This window comes from Hipposideros armiger, unplaced genomic scaffold (genome assembly GCF_001890085.2).
Source record: "Hipposideros armiger isolate ML-2016 unplaced genomic scaffold, ASM189008v1 scaffold_1745, whole genome shotgun sequence".
NCBI lineage: Eukaryota > Metazoa > Chordata > Mammalia > Chiroptera > Hipposideridae > Hipposideros > Hipposideros armiger.
Genome location: NW_017733095.1, coordinates 164 through 17,910, shown reverse-complemented (window position 1 = coordinate 17,910; position 17,747 = coordinate 164). Strand labels below are relative to the sequence as shown.

General features: G+C 43.8%; 1 protein-coding gene across 1 annotated transcript in view; it reads left to right on the top strand.

Moving 5' to 3' along the window:
• USP43 (ubiquitin specific peptidase 43) overlaps positions 1–17,370 on the top strand; it is a gene marked incomplete at its 3' end in the record, with an annotated part of 28,275 nt that extends 10,905 nt beyond the window's left edge. The window contains exons 3-6 of the mRNA XM_019634572.1: positions 5,263–5,366; positions 11,830–11,922; positions 13,814–13,949; positions 17,235–17,370. Coding sequence (XP_019490117.1) covers positions 5,263–5,366; positions 11,830–11,922; positions 13,814–13,949; positions 17,235–17,370 — 469 coding nt within the window. The remainder of the gene's footprint in view (positions 1–5,262; positions 5,367–11,829; positions 11,923–13,813; positions 13,950–17,234) is intronic.
• Between the last annotated feature and the right edge of the window lie 377 nt (positions 17,371–17,747).

The following is a 17,747-nucleotide window of genomic DNA, read 5'->3' as shown; positions in this document are numbered from 1 at the left end:
ACTGGTTGTACAGAGTACTCACTCCTTGGATCACATTTTGGCGTGTTATATACTGTATGAGTAATGATTATCATTTATGGAGTGGTGCTAGGGTGATTATCCCCATTTTACATATGTGTAAACCAAGAATCAGAGAGGTTTGGTAACCTTTCCAAGGCAACACAGCTAGAGAAGGGACAGAGTTGGTATTCAAGTCCAAGGGGGTCTGGCTTGAAAGCCTATTTTCTTATTTTAAAAAGAACCACCCCAGTCATCCACAAAACACAAAAATGCAACAAAGCAAAAACATCACCACAATAGAACCTGGGAGGACCACACATGCAAAGGTTATGGTGGTTTCTCTGGGTTGTGAGATTATGGGTGATTTTTCTTTTATGTATAGTAATCTTCTGTTTATCTTATTCAGACGCTTGTAATTACAAATGACATAAATGTAACTTGATTCAATTTAAGGAAAAGTCATTTATTGGCTTTTATAATGTGCAGGTTCAAGGGTTGCACCAGTTTCAGGTGAGGCTGGATCCAAGGACTCAGATGATGTTACCAGGTTTTTGGCTCTGTATCTCTTGTCTCTGGCTTCATTCTTAGACTGGCTCTGCTCACCTAGGGACAACAGGGGCCCCTGCAATGCTCACATGGTCTTTAATACTTGGGATTCCAGAAAAAAGCCCTGGGAAGAGTATGATTGTTCTTGAGTGGTTCACATGCCCGCTACTGCATAGGTGGCCAGCAGAGTGCAATATTCTGATTGGGCACACCTGGGTCGTGTGTGTGTGTGTGTGTGTGTGTGTGTGTGTGTGTGTGTGTGTGTGTGTGTGTGTGTGTGTGTGTGTGTAGGGGTGAGCTCCATGCAAATCACAAAGCCAAGGAGAACATTTTTAGGTTCTGCTACACTGTGTATTCCATAATCTTAGAATGAACACATTTTGAAATCAGAATGATGTGTTTAAAAAAAAAAGATACTGTTTATTGAATATTTATGTACCATGCATCTAACTTGATGTTTTTCATGATTTAGTTTACTACTGATACACAGGAGACACTCGATAAGCTCTTGAATGGTTGAAAAAATTCAGTAGTTATCATACTTTAATATTTGTAAGGATAGCTCATATTTTATAGTGAATGGGAATTTAGGTTAAGTAAGTTGCCCAGGGTCACTCAACTTCCCCCAACCCTTTCATTATGTGAGTGTGCCTTCTCAGTTCCCCCACCAGGGGGTCAGGGAGAACCTGTGCCGCCTCTTTCTGCTGGCTGCATAGGCAAGGCCTCCTGTCCTGTTTTTCCCCTCCTGCTCCCTGCCTGTGCCAGGCAGCTCTTCCTACCTGGAAAATGGGAGGACCATCAGCCTTCTAAATTGCTTTTCAATCTTCCTCTTTGTCCCTTAGTGGCAGGAAAAGGCATTGGGCTCACAGAGCAGTTAAGTAAATTGCCCCAAGTCACATAGCAAGTAAGTGGGAGAGCCAGGATCCATCTAGGAAATGCTTTAGAACAGGGTTTCCTAACCTTAGCACTTTGGACATTTGGGGCCTGACAATCCTTTGTTGTGGGGACATTGTAGCATTTGTAGTACCCCTCTACCCCAGTAGATGCCATTGGCACCCCCAATTGTGATTAATAACCAAAAATGTCTCCAAACATTGCCAAATGCCCCCTGGGAGGCAAAAGCACCTCCCCCCCGCCCTTCCAGTGAGAGCAGTTGCTCCCAACCACGGTGTACCACTCCCAAACCTTTCTTTAAGATAACATTGAGTTTATTTAAACCGAGAGGCCCGGCCAATAATTCTTCCTAACAACTTTAAGAGCCATGTAAAAGCAGCCATAATTGGCCTTCCAATTTCCAGTATGCCCCACTACTATCGTATGTTGTCCACACTGTAGCCAGAGTGACCTTTTCAGAAAGGAAATAAACTGATGTCACTCTCCTGCTTACATTTCTCCCGTGGCTTCCTGTGGCACTTCGAACAAAATCCAGACTCTGTGGCCGACAGGGCCCTACCAGGGCCTGCCAACCACTCAGCCAGACTTAAGTCCTCTCTGGTCCCCACTCAGTGTTCTTGGTCATGTTGGCTACTTTCTGTTTCTTTAACGGGCCAAGCACGGTAGGAGCACATCATGACCTGCAAGAACAGGCGTGGCTGCTGGCCAGAGAGAAGCTTGCCCGGCTCTTCATTTGACCTGATTGAAACCAGAAAAGATCTTTTTCTCTGTCTGGGCTCAAAGACTTCTCTGAAATTTGCTCTCAGAAAATCGGGCCACCTGTGGAGGCCTGGCTGCCAACACTTGAAGGGCAGGAGCAAGGCTGTGGGGATTATTTGGCACGAAAGTTCATTTTCCCTTTCCAAGAAGGAAAGGGACGATCCTTTGCGTAAGTGAACAATTTTTCTTTTTGAGGCTATTTCTGTTTCAAAACATATGAAAGCCATCTCGCTAGATTTATTGAAACTGGAATAGAAAACATAAGGACTACTTTCTTCTCTGTAACTGTAATGATTCTCAAATGTTTTCATCTCACAAAAAGGGCATATTTTTACTATCCTATAGACAGTACCACAGAAGCAATCTTTTTTGGCAGTTTATCTTACAGAAAACGGCACTCTTGCAGAATGAAGAAAGGGATGAGGCTGGGGAGAGGATCAGGTAGCTAGCATATATTGAGCACCTACTATGTGCCAGGCAGGATACACACATCATTTTTTATTTTAACGATGGCCCCACGAGGTGGCCTTGATACTCCTATTCCTTTTAGATGTGGAATGAGGCTCAGAGAGATGTTCAGGGTCACTGGGCTAGCAGAGCCGAGCCAGCCTGGTCTGACCTCACAGTCCCTGCTTTGTGAATGACCCTCTGGGACCTTTCACCCCAGTCTTGTTCAGGATTTCCTCTTTCCATACCGAATGGGTAATCCCTCCCACTGCCACTCCCAGTGTGCTACAGACAAGCCTCTATCATTGTGAGGTCTGCATCTGACTCAAAGAAAGGAACTTACGAGAAGGCCAAGGGGCCTCATGCAGGATCAGAGGGAAGGCTGAAGAACCAGGCTTGGAACCTGCTAGAACCAGACAGCTCTGGGGTGGGGCTGTTTCAGTGGCAGGAACTGCTCTGGCCTGGACTCTGCTGTTAGAATCACTGTTTGTAGCCTTTGGGTCACTCTGCTCATGATTCCCCTGTAAGGCAGGAACATCTCATCAGCGTAGCTTGGGTCATGTGTAAGGGACAGCAGGACTCCTGGTAGAAGAGCCTTCCCCCCCTTTCCTGGGCTGGATTCAACGTTCCCAAAGGGGTGCTCTACCAAAGAAGAGGAGTGACTCCTGGGCAGCCAGAAATGCCCTTGCCTGTCCTACATCCAAGTTCTCTTTCCTCTGAGCCCTTCGTCGATGTGCTGTTGGATGTGGATAACCCTCAGACTCGGCATACCCTTCCCTGACCCACTTCTTTTGACTCTTCTATTAGTGGAATAGGCATTCATTCTCCAGGCACCAGACTGGAAGCTTGGAGTTGGTCTTGTTTATCTCCTCCCCTTTTCTCCTTCTGCACCCCCGGTGCTCAGTTACGAGCTGTGTACACAGGGTATCCGAGTATTTCCCTCCTTTTCATTTTTACAGCTCCTACTCTAGTTTACTCTGTTGTGACCTGGACCCTCGAGCCTCCTAATTTGTGTCCAAACAACAGACTCACCTTCCTTCATCTTGCACATGTCTGTCAAGTTAAAGCATCTCCCTGTGTATGTAACTACCACTGGTTTCAAGACCTATCAGATTCTTCCCATTGTGTTGGCACAGTAAGCCCTGTTTAAGTGTTTTATATATACTAACTCTTAATCTCAGAAGATCTGTATCATATAGGTATTATCATCGAGTATCCCTTTATTATGGTTGGGAAACCTCAGAGCAGAGAGATTAGGTAAGTTATTTAGTTAGATCACAGGTTGAGTAACCCTACCGGCTAAGTGCCAGTGCAGGGATTTGAACCCAGACAGTCTGACTCCAGAGTCTAATTTTTAACCCTAGTGCTATGCTGTTTACTGAACCAGGTAGTCTTTAGGGTATTGAAGGCCCCACCCAATGTGGCTGCAGACTCTCTCCAGCCCTGTCTTCTCCTTCTACTTCCCTTTGCACAGCCTGTATTCTGGTCAAATTTGGGCTTAATAAAATAATAGGACAAATAAGAGTGACCATTCTGAATATTTGTCACTCTTATGTGTCCCACTATTTAATTATGGAAAATTTCAAACATATGGAAAAGTTGAAATAATTGTATAGTGAACACCACATACCTACCACCTAGATTCTATAATCTGTATTTTACTAAAATGGTTTTAGTCACATATTGATCCATCTGTCCATCCCTGTAGTCACTCATCATTCCATCCTTTTTTTTCTTCACCTTATTTTTTTGATGCATCTTAAATTAACATGCAGACTTCGGTACACTTCAGCCCAAACACTTCACATGTGTTCCTTTTTACTGGATCTTTGAAGATACTGGCTTCGAAGACTGGAGTCATGTGGCCACAAACCACGGATTCTTGTAGCCACCAGAAGCTGGAAGAGGCATGGGGTGTCCAGAGGGAGTGTGGCCCTGCCAACACCTTGTTTTGGGCTAGTGATACTGATTTTGGATGTCTGATGTCAAGAACAGTGAGAGAATAAAATTCTGTTGCTTTAAGCCTCCAGCTTGTGGTAATTTGCTATGATAACAACAGGAAAGTAATACAGAGGAGAATGTAAAGAAGGCTACGATAAGACTGATGTGTGGAGTGAAGGAGGCTTACGTGCTATTCTAAGGTGCAGGGTGGTTTGTCTGAGAAAGATGGTGGTCACGTGAAGACTGACCCACTGGCACATGTGGATAGAAACGGTTGAGTAGGTAGAAGCTGGGAAGATATGGTGTGGAGGTGTTTGAAGTCACAGCAGCACACCTAAGTGTAATGACCAGGAGGCATCTAGACTCAGGAGGCCCAGCAAGATAGAGATAAAGAGCAGGGTGGTCAATCCAGAAGCAGTAGTTGAGACTGGTCAAGTACGTGTGAGTGTTCGCCAAGGCTTTTGCGACACATTCTCTCTCATAGAGAATTTGGCAAGTCGAGATTGAAGAAGTCGCGAATTATGGTACAGGCAACATTGAAGGTCCAAGTTCTGCAGCATCTAGGCCCAGGAAGGGGTGACATGGGCCCAGGAGGAGGCCAAGGCTCGATGCTCTGGAAGCAGTGGAGTGATAGGAGGTGTGTCTAATTTGCTTCCTTTCCTCATTATTTTGCAGCTTCAGCCTGAAGCCAGTAAAACCTCTGAGAATCTCCTGTCACCATCGGCTCAGCTTTCTCTAGGTCACAGCTTTGTGCAAAGCCACTTTCAAGCACAATATAGGTAAGAATGAGTTCAGCAAATTTATATGCTGGTAACCAGCCTCCCATGGCCAGGTTTCCCCCTGAGATTACAGAAAACCCACAAACACCCTCTCTCTCCTGTTATAAATCGCATTTAACCACTCACTCCTATGGCCTCTGACCTTTAGTATTCCTCCTTTTCCTTCTTGCTGGCTTCTGGCCCTTCTCTGTCTCCTTGAGAGGGGTTATGCGAGGATGGTTCTACAGTTTGTGAATGTGGATCTGCCCAGCAGGCAGTCATTGGGAAGCTTGTGAGACCCTTCCTGTTTATGCTTTATAGCCAGAGAGCCCAGCATCATGAGTTCAAAATTTGCCAGCATCCTGGAGAATATAAAAATATATATATACTCGCACAGCCTTCAACTTCAGAAAAGTTCTCTTTAGGATTTCATATCTGACAGTTCAGAGATTCATATAAGGCAGAATATTTTGAAATATTGCAGTGTTTTAATGGAAGCACTAATTGCAGTGAGAGGTCAGAAAGGGGAGAAATCCCCCAAGGCTTCTCGGAGGAGATGTGCCTTTTGATGAGCTCTGAGCGATAAATAGGATTGAATGGGTGGGAACATATTCAACAACAATGAAATTCCCTTAGAAGTGGAATAAGCCCAACGATCAGGATTTAGAGGGAGCCTTTGTTACAGAGAACCCTCTCCAAGTGACATGCTCTGCTCCAAATGTAATCCTTTCAAGAGCCCCAGGACATGAATAACAAACTGGGAGGTTGGGCTTTTCCTGAGGACACACAGTAATTGATGGAACCAGGGTTTGACCTTTGATCTCAGAAGCACAAGTCCTGCTTTTGTTTTCTTTGCAATTCTTTCTCTTTGGTTGCATTTCCATCTTTCCTTGTTCTTTTCTTGTGATGTTCTGTTGCTACTTGGGTTGTGCAGCAGCTCTGCCCTCTTGTTCTCTATTATGGATATCAAACTGTTTTTAAATTATTTTTCTTCTGCATGTTGCATTAAATCATTTTCAAAGGTGTGCTTTTCTCTGAGTTTTCTGGAGACTTTTTCCTTTGATCTGCTGTATTTTTCATAGGCCTGTTTTTTTTTTTTCTTATTTCAAATAAAATAACAATTAATTTTGGGGCATTTGTATTCTTTGTGTTTGGGAAGGAGGAGATTACTTCAAATTGCCCAGGGAGGACCCTGAACAAACAGCCAGAATGACCAGGGGGCACTCCACTCCTGTCCTTGGTTGCTTAGTATGTTGGGTAATTAAAATCTCTTCTAAATGAGCCCACATTTCATGGTTGTCCATGAAGAGAGGCCCACTTATTTCCTGAGAGGTGTGGTGATGTGCTTGCTACAAGGTATGCAGAGAGGAAACTTAGATTTCATGGCTACTGACCTTTTTAGCCATGAAAGCTACTTCTAGAGAATCTGTCTATCTTCCGATGCCCAAAGCACAAGCTGCTTGAAACAAAAATGAGACGGAGGAGAAAGAACATATAGAAGGAGGGAAAAGGGAATACAAGGTGAGAGCATGTTAGCAGGGAAGGGTCACCAGTGATGGCCATTGGTGTCCTTGTACAATAAATTCACTAATTTCTCTGCTCACTCCATTCTCTGTACCCTCTTCCCCTCTTGTCCACACATACTGTTGTCTTCTTTCAAATATCTGAGCGTCTGATACTGTGCTTGGTCCCCTGGTTATAATGAGGAACATCATAATTCCTTGCCCATGAGAGAGAAATACTAATTAAATATATCCATTTATTCTCTAGATTGTTCATCATGCCTACTACGTGCCAGCTTCTCTTCTAGGTGCTGGGCATTGAGCTGTGAACAAGCCCCAGCGCCTGTTCTCATGGAGCTCACGTTCTATTGGGGAGGTGTTAGATAATACACACGTCAACAAACAACTTGCCACAGTGATAAGTGAAATGATAAGGCGTAACCTGGGAGGTGGAGGAGGCAGCCAACCTGAGATAAGGTGGTCAGGGAAGGCTTCTTTTCAGAGGGGACATTTGAGCTGAGAACTGAGTGAGAGGAGTCAGCCATTCAAATACTTGGGGACAGGGTATTCCAGGCAGAGGAAATAGCAAAGACACAGGGCCTGATGTGGGAATGACCTTGGCAAGTTCAAGGAACAGAGAATTGCCAAGTAGTGAGGGGTGAGGCTGGAGAGGTGGATGGGGACCTGGTAGCACAGGTGTCCAGTCCAAATGTGGGGTTTGGTCTAAAGGGCACAGGAAGCCATTGCAAAATTGAAAACAGAGTGTGGTCTAGTACCAATGTGAGAGGTGAGGCGGATTGTTATGGGCAATAAAGGGAGGCAAGACTGGACGCGGAAGCAGCGGCTCATGTCTTGCAGTCGTCCCAGCAGTGAATGATGGGGGCTGGGACCCTGGAGGTCACGGTGGAGATGGAGAGAAGTGGGTGGATGGGGAACATGTTTTGGGTGTAGAGTCAATAGGACTTGCTAATGGGTTGAAGGGTATTGAGTGGAGGGATTGAGGGCGAGATGAGAAAATAGGGTGACTCCTGGGTTTTTATATAGTTAACACCTGGTGAGCGCTTTGAAGGAAAAATTGATGGTGCTTTGAAATGCACGTTACAGGTATGAAAGAGGAAAAAACTCTTGTTTTCTTACACTACTCTTTATTACTATCACACTCAACAGTACTTCTGACACTGGATGTGTGGGTGTTTTTCCCATACCAAGCAATTCTGCAGTTCTCTCTGGACACCAACTGAGTATCCTACAATTCAATTCTGTCACTACCTGGAGGTAGCCTCAGATCCCTCAGGTTAAGGGCTCAGTCCCACCAGACTGCTTCCCCACCAGACACCAGTTACAAGTCCCAGGTTGTCACCTGTGCTTCTGACTTGCTGTAAATTGGAGGTTTCCATGATCTCTTCTTCAGGTTCGATAGTTTGCTAGAGCAGCTCAGAACTCAGGAAAACAATTTACTTAGCAGTTTACCAGTTTATTACAGAAGAAGACAACCCAGGTACAGTCAGATGGAAGAGATGCACAGGGCACGGTGTGTGGGAAGGGAAGCAGAGCTTCCATGTCCTCTCAGGGCAAGCCGCCCTCCCAGCACCTCCCGTGTCCATCAGCCTGGAAGCTCTCCAAACCCCTCCTGCTAGGGTTTTTATGGAGGCATCATTACATAGATATAATTGATTAAATTATTGGCCGTTAGTGATAAACTCAACCTCTACCTCCCTTTCCTTCTCCAGGAGGTGTGGGGGAGGGGAGCTGAAGGTTCCAACCATCTAATCACATAGTTGGTTCCCCTGGCAACCAGCCCCATCCTGGGGTTATCTACCAACTTTCCAAAAATCACCTCAATAACATCACTCAGGTGTGGTAGTAAGGGGCTTGTTACAAATAACAAAAGATTTTTCTTTCACCTTTATTCTTGCTCTTATGACTTAGGAAATGTCAAAGGTTTTAGGCATTCTGTGCCAGGAGCAGGTGTGGAGAGCAAATATATATTTCTTATTAAAATCACAATATCACAAAGTGCCTGACTGGCACAGGGTGAGTCAGTGAGGAATTGACATTTGAGCCAATCAGATATTAAGGACGGCCAGTGCCCTTTGGGTAGATTACTATAGGATGATGAGTAAGAAGCGAGGTGTTCATGCTAAAAATAGAAAGTACCGATGACAGCTAAAAATACCTACTTTGTGCCTGATCATCTTTAGTAAAGAAAAAATAATTGCTAGGGATGTCCACCAGGCTAGGACTTTTGAGGCCTGAGAAGTGATTTTCTGTAGCAGTCAGTGGCGGCCAGCTCCACGGTGGTGCCTCTGAGTGGTGCTGCTGGCTAGACCCTCGTCAGCCTTCCTCTCCACTTCGGAAGGCTCACCTGGAATGCAAAGTTGCCCTGGTATCAGCCTGCTTTATAGAATTGAAAGCTGAAAGAGGTATTATGCGTCAATTGAGAGAACTCTGTTCACTGACTTTCTCCCTCCTCCGTCTCTCCTCCCTCCCTTGTAGGGGGCTGAGTGTTTGACTTTGGCTGGAATGGAGAAGGAGGAATAAATAGTATTAGGATGCTGGAGATATGAACTAGAAAACTAGAGGAAAAATAATTAGCTATTCTGTATGATTATGACCACAACCTAAAACACCTGCAAGTTTAATAACCAAGGATTGTTGCTCTGTTGGCGTTTTGACTAGAGGAGAGAGTGTGTGTGTGTGCATGGGCGTGCGTGTGTATGTTTATTTCTTCGTGTTACTCATAGCTTTATTCACAGAGAGTCTAATCCGGTCCCCATCACAGGTAGCGTTCCCTTTTAGGCAGACTAGGCTTTCAAAGGCTTTGTCAGAACAGATCTTGGAGAGGTGACACCTCGCTTACGTGTTGTCGTAATTACTATTGCTGGCATAGACATCAGTTCCACTGTCCAGTGAGCAGGTGAAGCTGGCCAGGTTGGAGGTGTGAACTGGGTATTTGCAGGCACTGGGAGATCAGAGTGATGACATGTGCAGTGTCAGAGCCTGGGCCTTAATTCTGGCATTTGTAACTGGTGTAAAGCAGAGAGAAGGCCCGAGGCTCGGAAGCCACTGATGAGGTTGGCTTTGTAACAGAAGCAAGGAGATGAGAATGACCACCTTAGGGAGAGGTGTGAGTGAACGTTGAAGGCCAGTGGGGTGACTTTCTGTCCCTTTCCCCTGTGAGTGTTTGGGGGACAATAGGACAGGACTGAATGCTCTAGAAGGGATGGCGAGGACTACAGTACTTCTCAGGCCACATGTGAGATAGCTGGAACCTAGCAACTTCCAGAGGTTTCTGTAAAAGTGATGCTGCCCCTGTCTCTTCCTGATTTGTTGGTTCCACTCTGTCCTCATTTCGCATCCTTTCAGAAACAGGTGTACTTCACTTTCTTTCTGTAGTTTACTGTTAAAACCAAGTTTTCTTCATTCTTTAAATATAAAATTAAACCTTTGTATGTTTTTTTCCAAACTAAACATCTCTTGCTCCCTGACAGAGATTCGTGGTTCAATATAAAGGCCTATCTCTGAGCCAGTTTAATGTGATGCAACTCTGTAAGAAAAATGCAGCCTATCTTAGTTTTAGTAGGTTTAAAGAAAAAAAATATATTTCTTTTCATTTGTTTGCTTAAATGTGAAAAAGGGATTTGGAAATTTCCCAAGGACAAAAATATATCCTTCAAGCCTCTGTTATGTTTAGATACATGTTGGGTGAAGGTGGGAGAAGGATTGGAGAGAATTGGGGTGGCAGAGGACCCCACAATGCCAAGTCCCCCTGCTGGCTGGATCTTGATGTCTGAACACCGTATTTTACCAAAACATTACCATGGTTTTCCCAAAGTGAAGTTGATCAGAGGCAGTAAGAGGGGATGAACATTAAATACTTAGATCTGTTTTCTAAGATCATGGTTTGTGTTCTCTTGTATCCAGGCAAGCCAACTTTCTGTGAGCAGATCACTTAAGGTCGTCTGGGACAGCACCTGGAAAACCTCAGGGTATCTTGCTTGTCCCTTTTTTTCTTTTTTCTTTTTTTCTTTTTCTATTTCATCTGCTCAAGAGAAAACCAGTCAAACAGAGTCAGAAAACCTGGTTCTGGTAGCAGCTCGGGTTTCCTTGCTGACTGACCATGGGGCTGTTTTGTGGTGAGAGCACAGACTGCTCGTGGGTACAGTTCCATATTCCCAAGGAAGTTAATGTAGATTTTAGGATAAGAATTGTAGCATCCAGAAATCCCTTACATGTTGGAATATATTCTGGGTATTTCCTATCAATGGAATTATAAAATATGTGGCCTTTTGTGTTTGACTTCCTTCACATAGCATATTCTTTTCGCGTTTCAGCCATCTTGTAGCATGTCAGGACATCATGGCTGAATAATAATCCACTGTGTGTATACACTACGTTTTCTTTACCCATCCATCCATTGATGACCATTTGGGTTGTTTCCACCCTTTGACTACTGTGAATAATGCTGTTATGAACATTTGTACACGTATTACATTTGTTTGAATACCTGTTTTCAATTTCTTGAGTACGGTAAGTCCCCGACTTATGAACATTTGAGTTGCGAACTTTCACAGATACAAATGGACCTCACATTACGAACATTTGTAGATGTGAACAAATTGCGAAAGTAGCTCTCGTGTCTGCCAGACATTGTCACAGTTGTGCTGCTGTGTGCTTATTGTACAATGCGGTAGTGTACAGTAGTACAGTGCTCAGTCAGAGCCCAGGATGTCCGGAAGCAAGAGGAAAAGCAGTGGTGATATGGAGGGGACTGCTAGGAAGCGCAAAGACTCACTTGGTTGGACTCACGAACGAATCCGACTTACAAACGTTCTCCCGGAAAGGAACTCGTTCCTAAGTCGGGGACTTACTGTCTATATGTAGGAGTAGAATTACAATGGTAATCCTATATTTAACTTTCTAGCAACCGCCAAACTGTTTAAATGTGATTAAACTTACATTTCTATTCTTTGTCCTCACAGATCTTCCTTGACTTGTCCCCATTGCCTGAAACAGAGCAACACCTTCGACCCTTTTCTGTGTGTGTCACTACCTATCCCCTTGCGCCAAACAAGGTACGTGAGCATCATGCCCGGTAAACTTGACTTTTGTCCTTACTCCTTACTGGGAACCTTCTGGCCTTGCATCTGCATTTGTCCCACTTTTGCTTCTCAGCCAATGTTTCTCTAAAAACTAGCCTTATAGCTAGGTAACATTCAATTATGGAATGTGACAATTAAAGTGAAAGGTTACTGTGTCCCATCTTTAACTGAAGAAGTAATTACAAAGCTTTTGTTGATCAGCACTAGGCTTATGTCTTTAGCCCATTCAGAAGCTGGCATGGGCCAATCGGTACCATCAGTCAGATGGGCAAGTGGAAGAAAATCTGTCACCACCAACGTTTCCCTGCTGTATTTCCAAATTCTTTCTCAGTTTTGTGAAGATGTAGGAAAATGTTTACTAAGGAGCAAAGAAAAAGGGAAAGGGTTGTTGGAGGAAATGAGAAAACAAGAAAAGAGGAGATAGGATTGGGTAAGAGTTGTGGTGAGGCCCGGCTTAATAAAAAACAGTAAGAAGCACATAGTGCAGGCCTCCCAGAAGCCCAGGCCTTAGCAGTGACCGTAAGGCAACTGGCCAATGTCACCATCATGAAAGTTTAATGAGCGCCTAGATGGGGTGCCTTCGCTGGCAGCAAGATGGTGGCATTTCTTCCTTGTGTTCCACCTCCACAATATCTCTCTTGCCTTCTGTTGACATCCTCCATCTTTAGGATGCAGCTGAAGGCATGACAGCCTCATAAAGCCTTTCCTGGCAATTTAATCCCCCTTTCTTCTCTGAATTCCTGTGCTGCTGATAGTCTGTGCCACACATACATAACACTGGCTTATCCTATCACCAGTGACACCATCAGAGCATGTCTGCTGGTAGATGTGAGTTAAGATTCCTGGCTTGATGCAGCATAGCATGTTGGTTGGGACCACTGACTCTGGGGCCAGACTGCCTGTGTTCAAATCCCAGCTTTATTAATTATGTGAATAATTACTGCAGTATAGAACAGCAGAAACAGGAGCGGGATGAGTGAGGCCTGGTATACTGATGGGGATAGTAAGAGGTGGGATAAAAGGGGTTGGGTGCGTCCCATTACTAAGGGAGAATTTTAGTAAGGTAAGGAGGACATCATCAGTAGTGTTGAATCTTACTGAAGAAGCTTGACTGCTTTACTTCTCAAACTTAGTTTGTTTTTGGTTAAGATTATCTATTTAACAAACAGAACCTTGAGACGCAAACTTTATTTTGATTCTTAATTAAATACCATTTATTTTTAACTCAGCAAAGACCCTCGGAGAATTAGCTCTCCACTGCCACCTTGTGACAGTGTGCCTAAAATGCAGTGATCGGACCCTGAAGCAGAAATTAGGTTAAGTGCCGAACTTGACCCACTGTCCACAGTTCATGTCTGTCCTTTAATGTTGTGGGCTCCTTTTTTTAAGATTTTATTGGGGAATTGGCAAAGCGGGGAACAACGTTGGGGAATCGGGGAAGAGGAACAGAAGACAAGTTGCTGTCCTTTTGTTCTTCAGTCTAGTTGTGGAGGACATTGCTTCACTGGCCCATGTTGGTATTATGATCACTGTGCTCTTCCCGGCTGAGGCAGATTGCTCGTGGGCCATTGGAGAGCCGCTCACGGTGGCTCACAGCAGCTCACGCCGGCTGCTGGCTGCTCACGCTGGCTGCCAGCCACTCACAGTAGCTCATGGCAGCCCACTGCAGCCTACACCGTTGCTGGCAACTCACTGCGGCCCAGCTCCAGGTCGAGCTGTTCACCATCTTAGCTGTAGAGGACAGTGTCACTGGTCCCCATATAGGATCCGAACCAGCGGCCCTGCTGCTCAGAGCTTGCGCTTCCAAGCCAACTCTTAACCAAGGCGCCACTCGGCTGGCCCTGGACTCCTTTCTATTTTTCAGATTCTTGAGCGTCACCTTGGTTTTCCCCTCTAAGAGCCAGCAGTTCCTGCGGGTTGGCCTGGCCGTACCAATCCTCAGCACAGTGGCAGCCCTGAGGAAAATGGTGGCAGAGGAAAGCAAAGTCCCTGTGGATGAGGTATGATGGAATTGCATGGGGCCTGGTCACTGGAGGACAAAATGCTGTCTAGGCTAATTTCTGGTTCCCAGGTTACCCTAGTGTGACTCATGAGTTTCTGTTTGATTAGTAGTCTCTGGTGTCAATGATGACTGACCTTGACCTCTCCCAGCTTTTACACAGAAGAACCAGAAAAAGACACACCTTTATCTTCCAAGAAAGTGATGATGATCACCATCATAGTAATTCCAACAATAGCTATTCCTCAGTAGTGCTTAGTAAGTGGGCGCTATTCTGTGAACTGTATATGCCTAGCTGAACTAATCCTTACAACCATTCTGTGAAGTAGATATTACAATAATCCTCGTTTTACCAGAGAGCAAAGAAGAAGAGGCATTGAGAGGCTGAGTGACTTGCCTAGGGTCACACAGCTGTTAAGTGGCTGAGCCAGGATTTGAACACAGATGACTTGATTTCAGAGCCTGAGCCCCTATTCAATGTTTTTATTCATCAGCATATAGGCCAGGATGCTGAAGGGACAATGAAGGAAATATGGGGAACCACTGAGGGAACAGAGTGTTTAACATGAGAGGGGAGAACTTGGGGAAAATGGGATGGTTGTGCTCTAGTGTTTTTTTAAATTTTTTTTTATTAAAGATTTTATTGGGGAATTGGAGGAGGGGAACAGCATTGGGGAATCGGGGAAGGGGAACAGACAAGTTGCTGTCCTTCTGTTCTTCAGTCTAGTTGTGGAGGACGTCACGTCACTGGCCCATGATGGTATTATCATTGTGCTCTTCCTGGGTGAGGCAGATTGGTAGCCAGCCACTGGACGGCCGCTCATGGCAGCTCACGAAAGCTCACACCCCACTGCCGGCCAGCCCCACTGCAACCTACGCCGTTGCCAGCAACTCACGGAAGCCCAGCTCCAGGTTGAGCTGTTGTTCACCATTTTAGCTGTAGAGGGCAGTGTCACTGGCCCTCATGTGGGATCTGAACCGGGGCCCTGCTGCTCAGAGCTGGCATCCCAAGCCAGCTCATACCCAACGCACCACTCGCCTGGCTCTCTAGTGTTTTTTTTAAAGGAGCCTTGGTAAAGAAGTTGGATTCACTGTGACTCTGGAGAACAGAACTTGTACGAGGGGCCCAATGAAAGAGCAGGGTAGAGGTGATGGTGAGGAAAAGCAGTATGGAATGGTGGGAAGGGCTCTGAATGGAGTTCTAATTGTGAGTCAGTCACTTTCTAGTTTTTTGACCTTGAGCAAAATAACTGGTCCTCTGTTTAACTACGAAATGGAAATATTATATTTCTCTGGTGACCTCATGGGACTTTTTTCAAGTTAAATATTTTAACCTTTTTGTTAAGGAATAACACACATACAATAAAGTGTACATGTGTTAAGGTTAAAATTTGTTGAATTTTTATATCCATGTAAACCACCATGATTACTTGAACCTTTCTATCATTCCAGTGGGCTCCTTCCTGCCTCCACCTGATCAACCCCTCTGATCTCTACCACCATTTTTATGAGGGCCTCAAGTGGAGAAAAATGTGTATATCTTGCTTTGTAATCTCAAAGTACACTATGGGGACCTATTGAGAGAGTGAGACAGAGAGTAGGACAGTAGGTGACAATCTTGGGGGAAAATGGCAGTAATAAAATATCAAAATGGAGACGTCTCAGAGAAGCAGAGTTTGAATAATTAAGAGAGTAAAAGGACTGTCAGGAATTTGACAGGTGCAATGTGTTTGTTCAGGGAGTTAGGTTTCACTTGGGATTCCTAAGTGCAGGGATGGACCCTTTGATTGGAACTTAAAGTCTATTTTGAGATTTTGTTTAAACAGGTAACCTTATCCAATTTATATTACCTATGATCATAGATATATTTGGACTTATTTATATCATCTTATTTTATGCTTTCTATTTACTCTGCTTTTCCTTTGTTTTTTTCCCCCCTCATTTACTGCTTTGTGTTTATTTAATTTTATGTTTTTACTGCTTCTTTTGGATTGAGCAGTTTTTCTACACTCCCATCTCTTCAGGTTTGGGTCATATAATTATATTTCCATGCTCTTACTGGTTATCATAAAATGCCAACATGCATAAACCATGTTAATTTTCCCAGAAAACATAAGGATCTTGGCATGTTTTGATTTCCTTCGTATCTTTTTGATTTAGATACTATAGATGGATATTTTTGTCTAGTATTTTAATCCCTCCTCCCCTTTTTCCCTGGTTGTAGTAGTAGTATGGTTGTTATTATAGGTTTATATTATCAACGCATATTTACATTTATCAGTGTTGACTATTGGGCTGTCAGGAAACTCATGATGCATTTTTGCAACGAAAAACATAGAAAAACTACATCAGGACTTTTCTGACAACCCAATATTTTCTTTGGTTTCTTATTTTTCTCACATCTCAGGTTTTCCTTCTGGATTCAGTTTGTTTTTAATCCTGAAATGATCTTTTATAAGAGAATTTCTCAGCCAGTGTGCCTTGAATGGTTTATGTGTGGCCGAGATGTTGATTTCTTCAGCGCTTGAGGTGACAAAGTTGGGTCTGGAAGGCCAGAACAAGGCAGTCACCCCTATTTTTCTCTACAAAACCAGCTTCTGCTTACTTCTGTGTTCCATAAAAATATTTTTCATGTATGACATAATGTAAAAAAAGTTGGTAATTCTATTAAAAGTTCTTTCAGTCAATATCTGTTAGCAGTAAATATTCTCACTTTTTGTTTATCTGAAGAAGACTTTATTTTATGTTTATCTTATGTGATAGTTTAGTTGGGTGGTAAACTTTAGATTTTCAACTTTCTTCCCCCCACCCTTCTCTAAGGCAGTTCAATATTCTGTTGTTGCAGTTGCAGTTGAGATGTCTGTAGTCAATCTAATTGTTATACCTATTGTGGTTTAGTACTAAAATAGTAGCATTTCTTACTAGTTAGAAGGAAGGCAAGGGTAAGAGAGAGGTTTAAGCCTATCAGTCACTTTTACTTTATTATTTTTTTAATCAAAAACTTTTTTCAATTACCGTTGACATTCAGTATTACATGAGTTTCATGAGTATAGCATACTGTTTAGACATTTACATAACTTATAAGTGATCCCTCCATAGGTCTAGTACCCATGTGACACCATATAGAGTTATTACAATATTGACTGTATTCCCTATGCTGTGCTTTACATCCCCATGACTATTTTGTAACTGCCAATTTGTATTCTTAATCCTTTCACCCTTGGATTTCTTATTTGTTAAGTTCCCTTTGAGAAATCAAGAGGCAAAATGATCCTTCTCATTCCAGGTGATCTTGGTTGAACTGTATCCCAGCGGACTCCAGCGGTCTTTCTTTGATGAAGATGACCTGAACACTATTGCAGAGGGCGATAACGTGTATGCCTTCCAAGCCCCTCCACCACCTGGCCAGGAGATACTCTCAGGTACAATAGTGCTTGGATCATTTTACTTGACTATTCGGAGTTACAGGTTTGAGAGGGTACTCGTTGGGTGCTAAGGCATAAGACATTTACTTTTAACACTTGGAACTATCAAGCTTATTTTCTCTGATATTTGTGTACAGATGGTTGATTATTAAAAAGTATTCAATTCATACAGTGGTTTTCAAAACTTCAGTGAGTATCAGAGTCACTTGGAGGACTTGTTTAAGCAGATTTCTGAGTCCTACCCACGAAGTTTCTGATTCAGTAGGCCAGGGGTAGGGCCTGAGAATTTGCAAGTGTCAAAAGTGCCCAGGTAATACCAATGCTGCTGGTCCTGCGACCATACTTTGACACTCACTAATTAGAATAGATGCTGG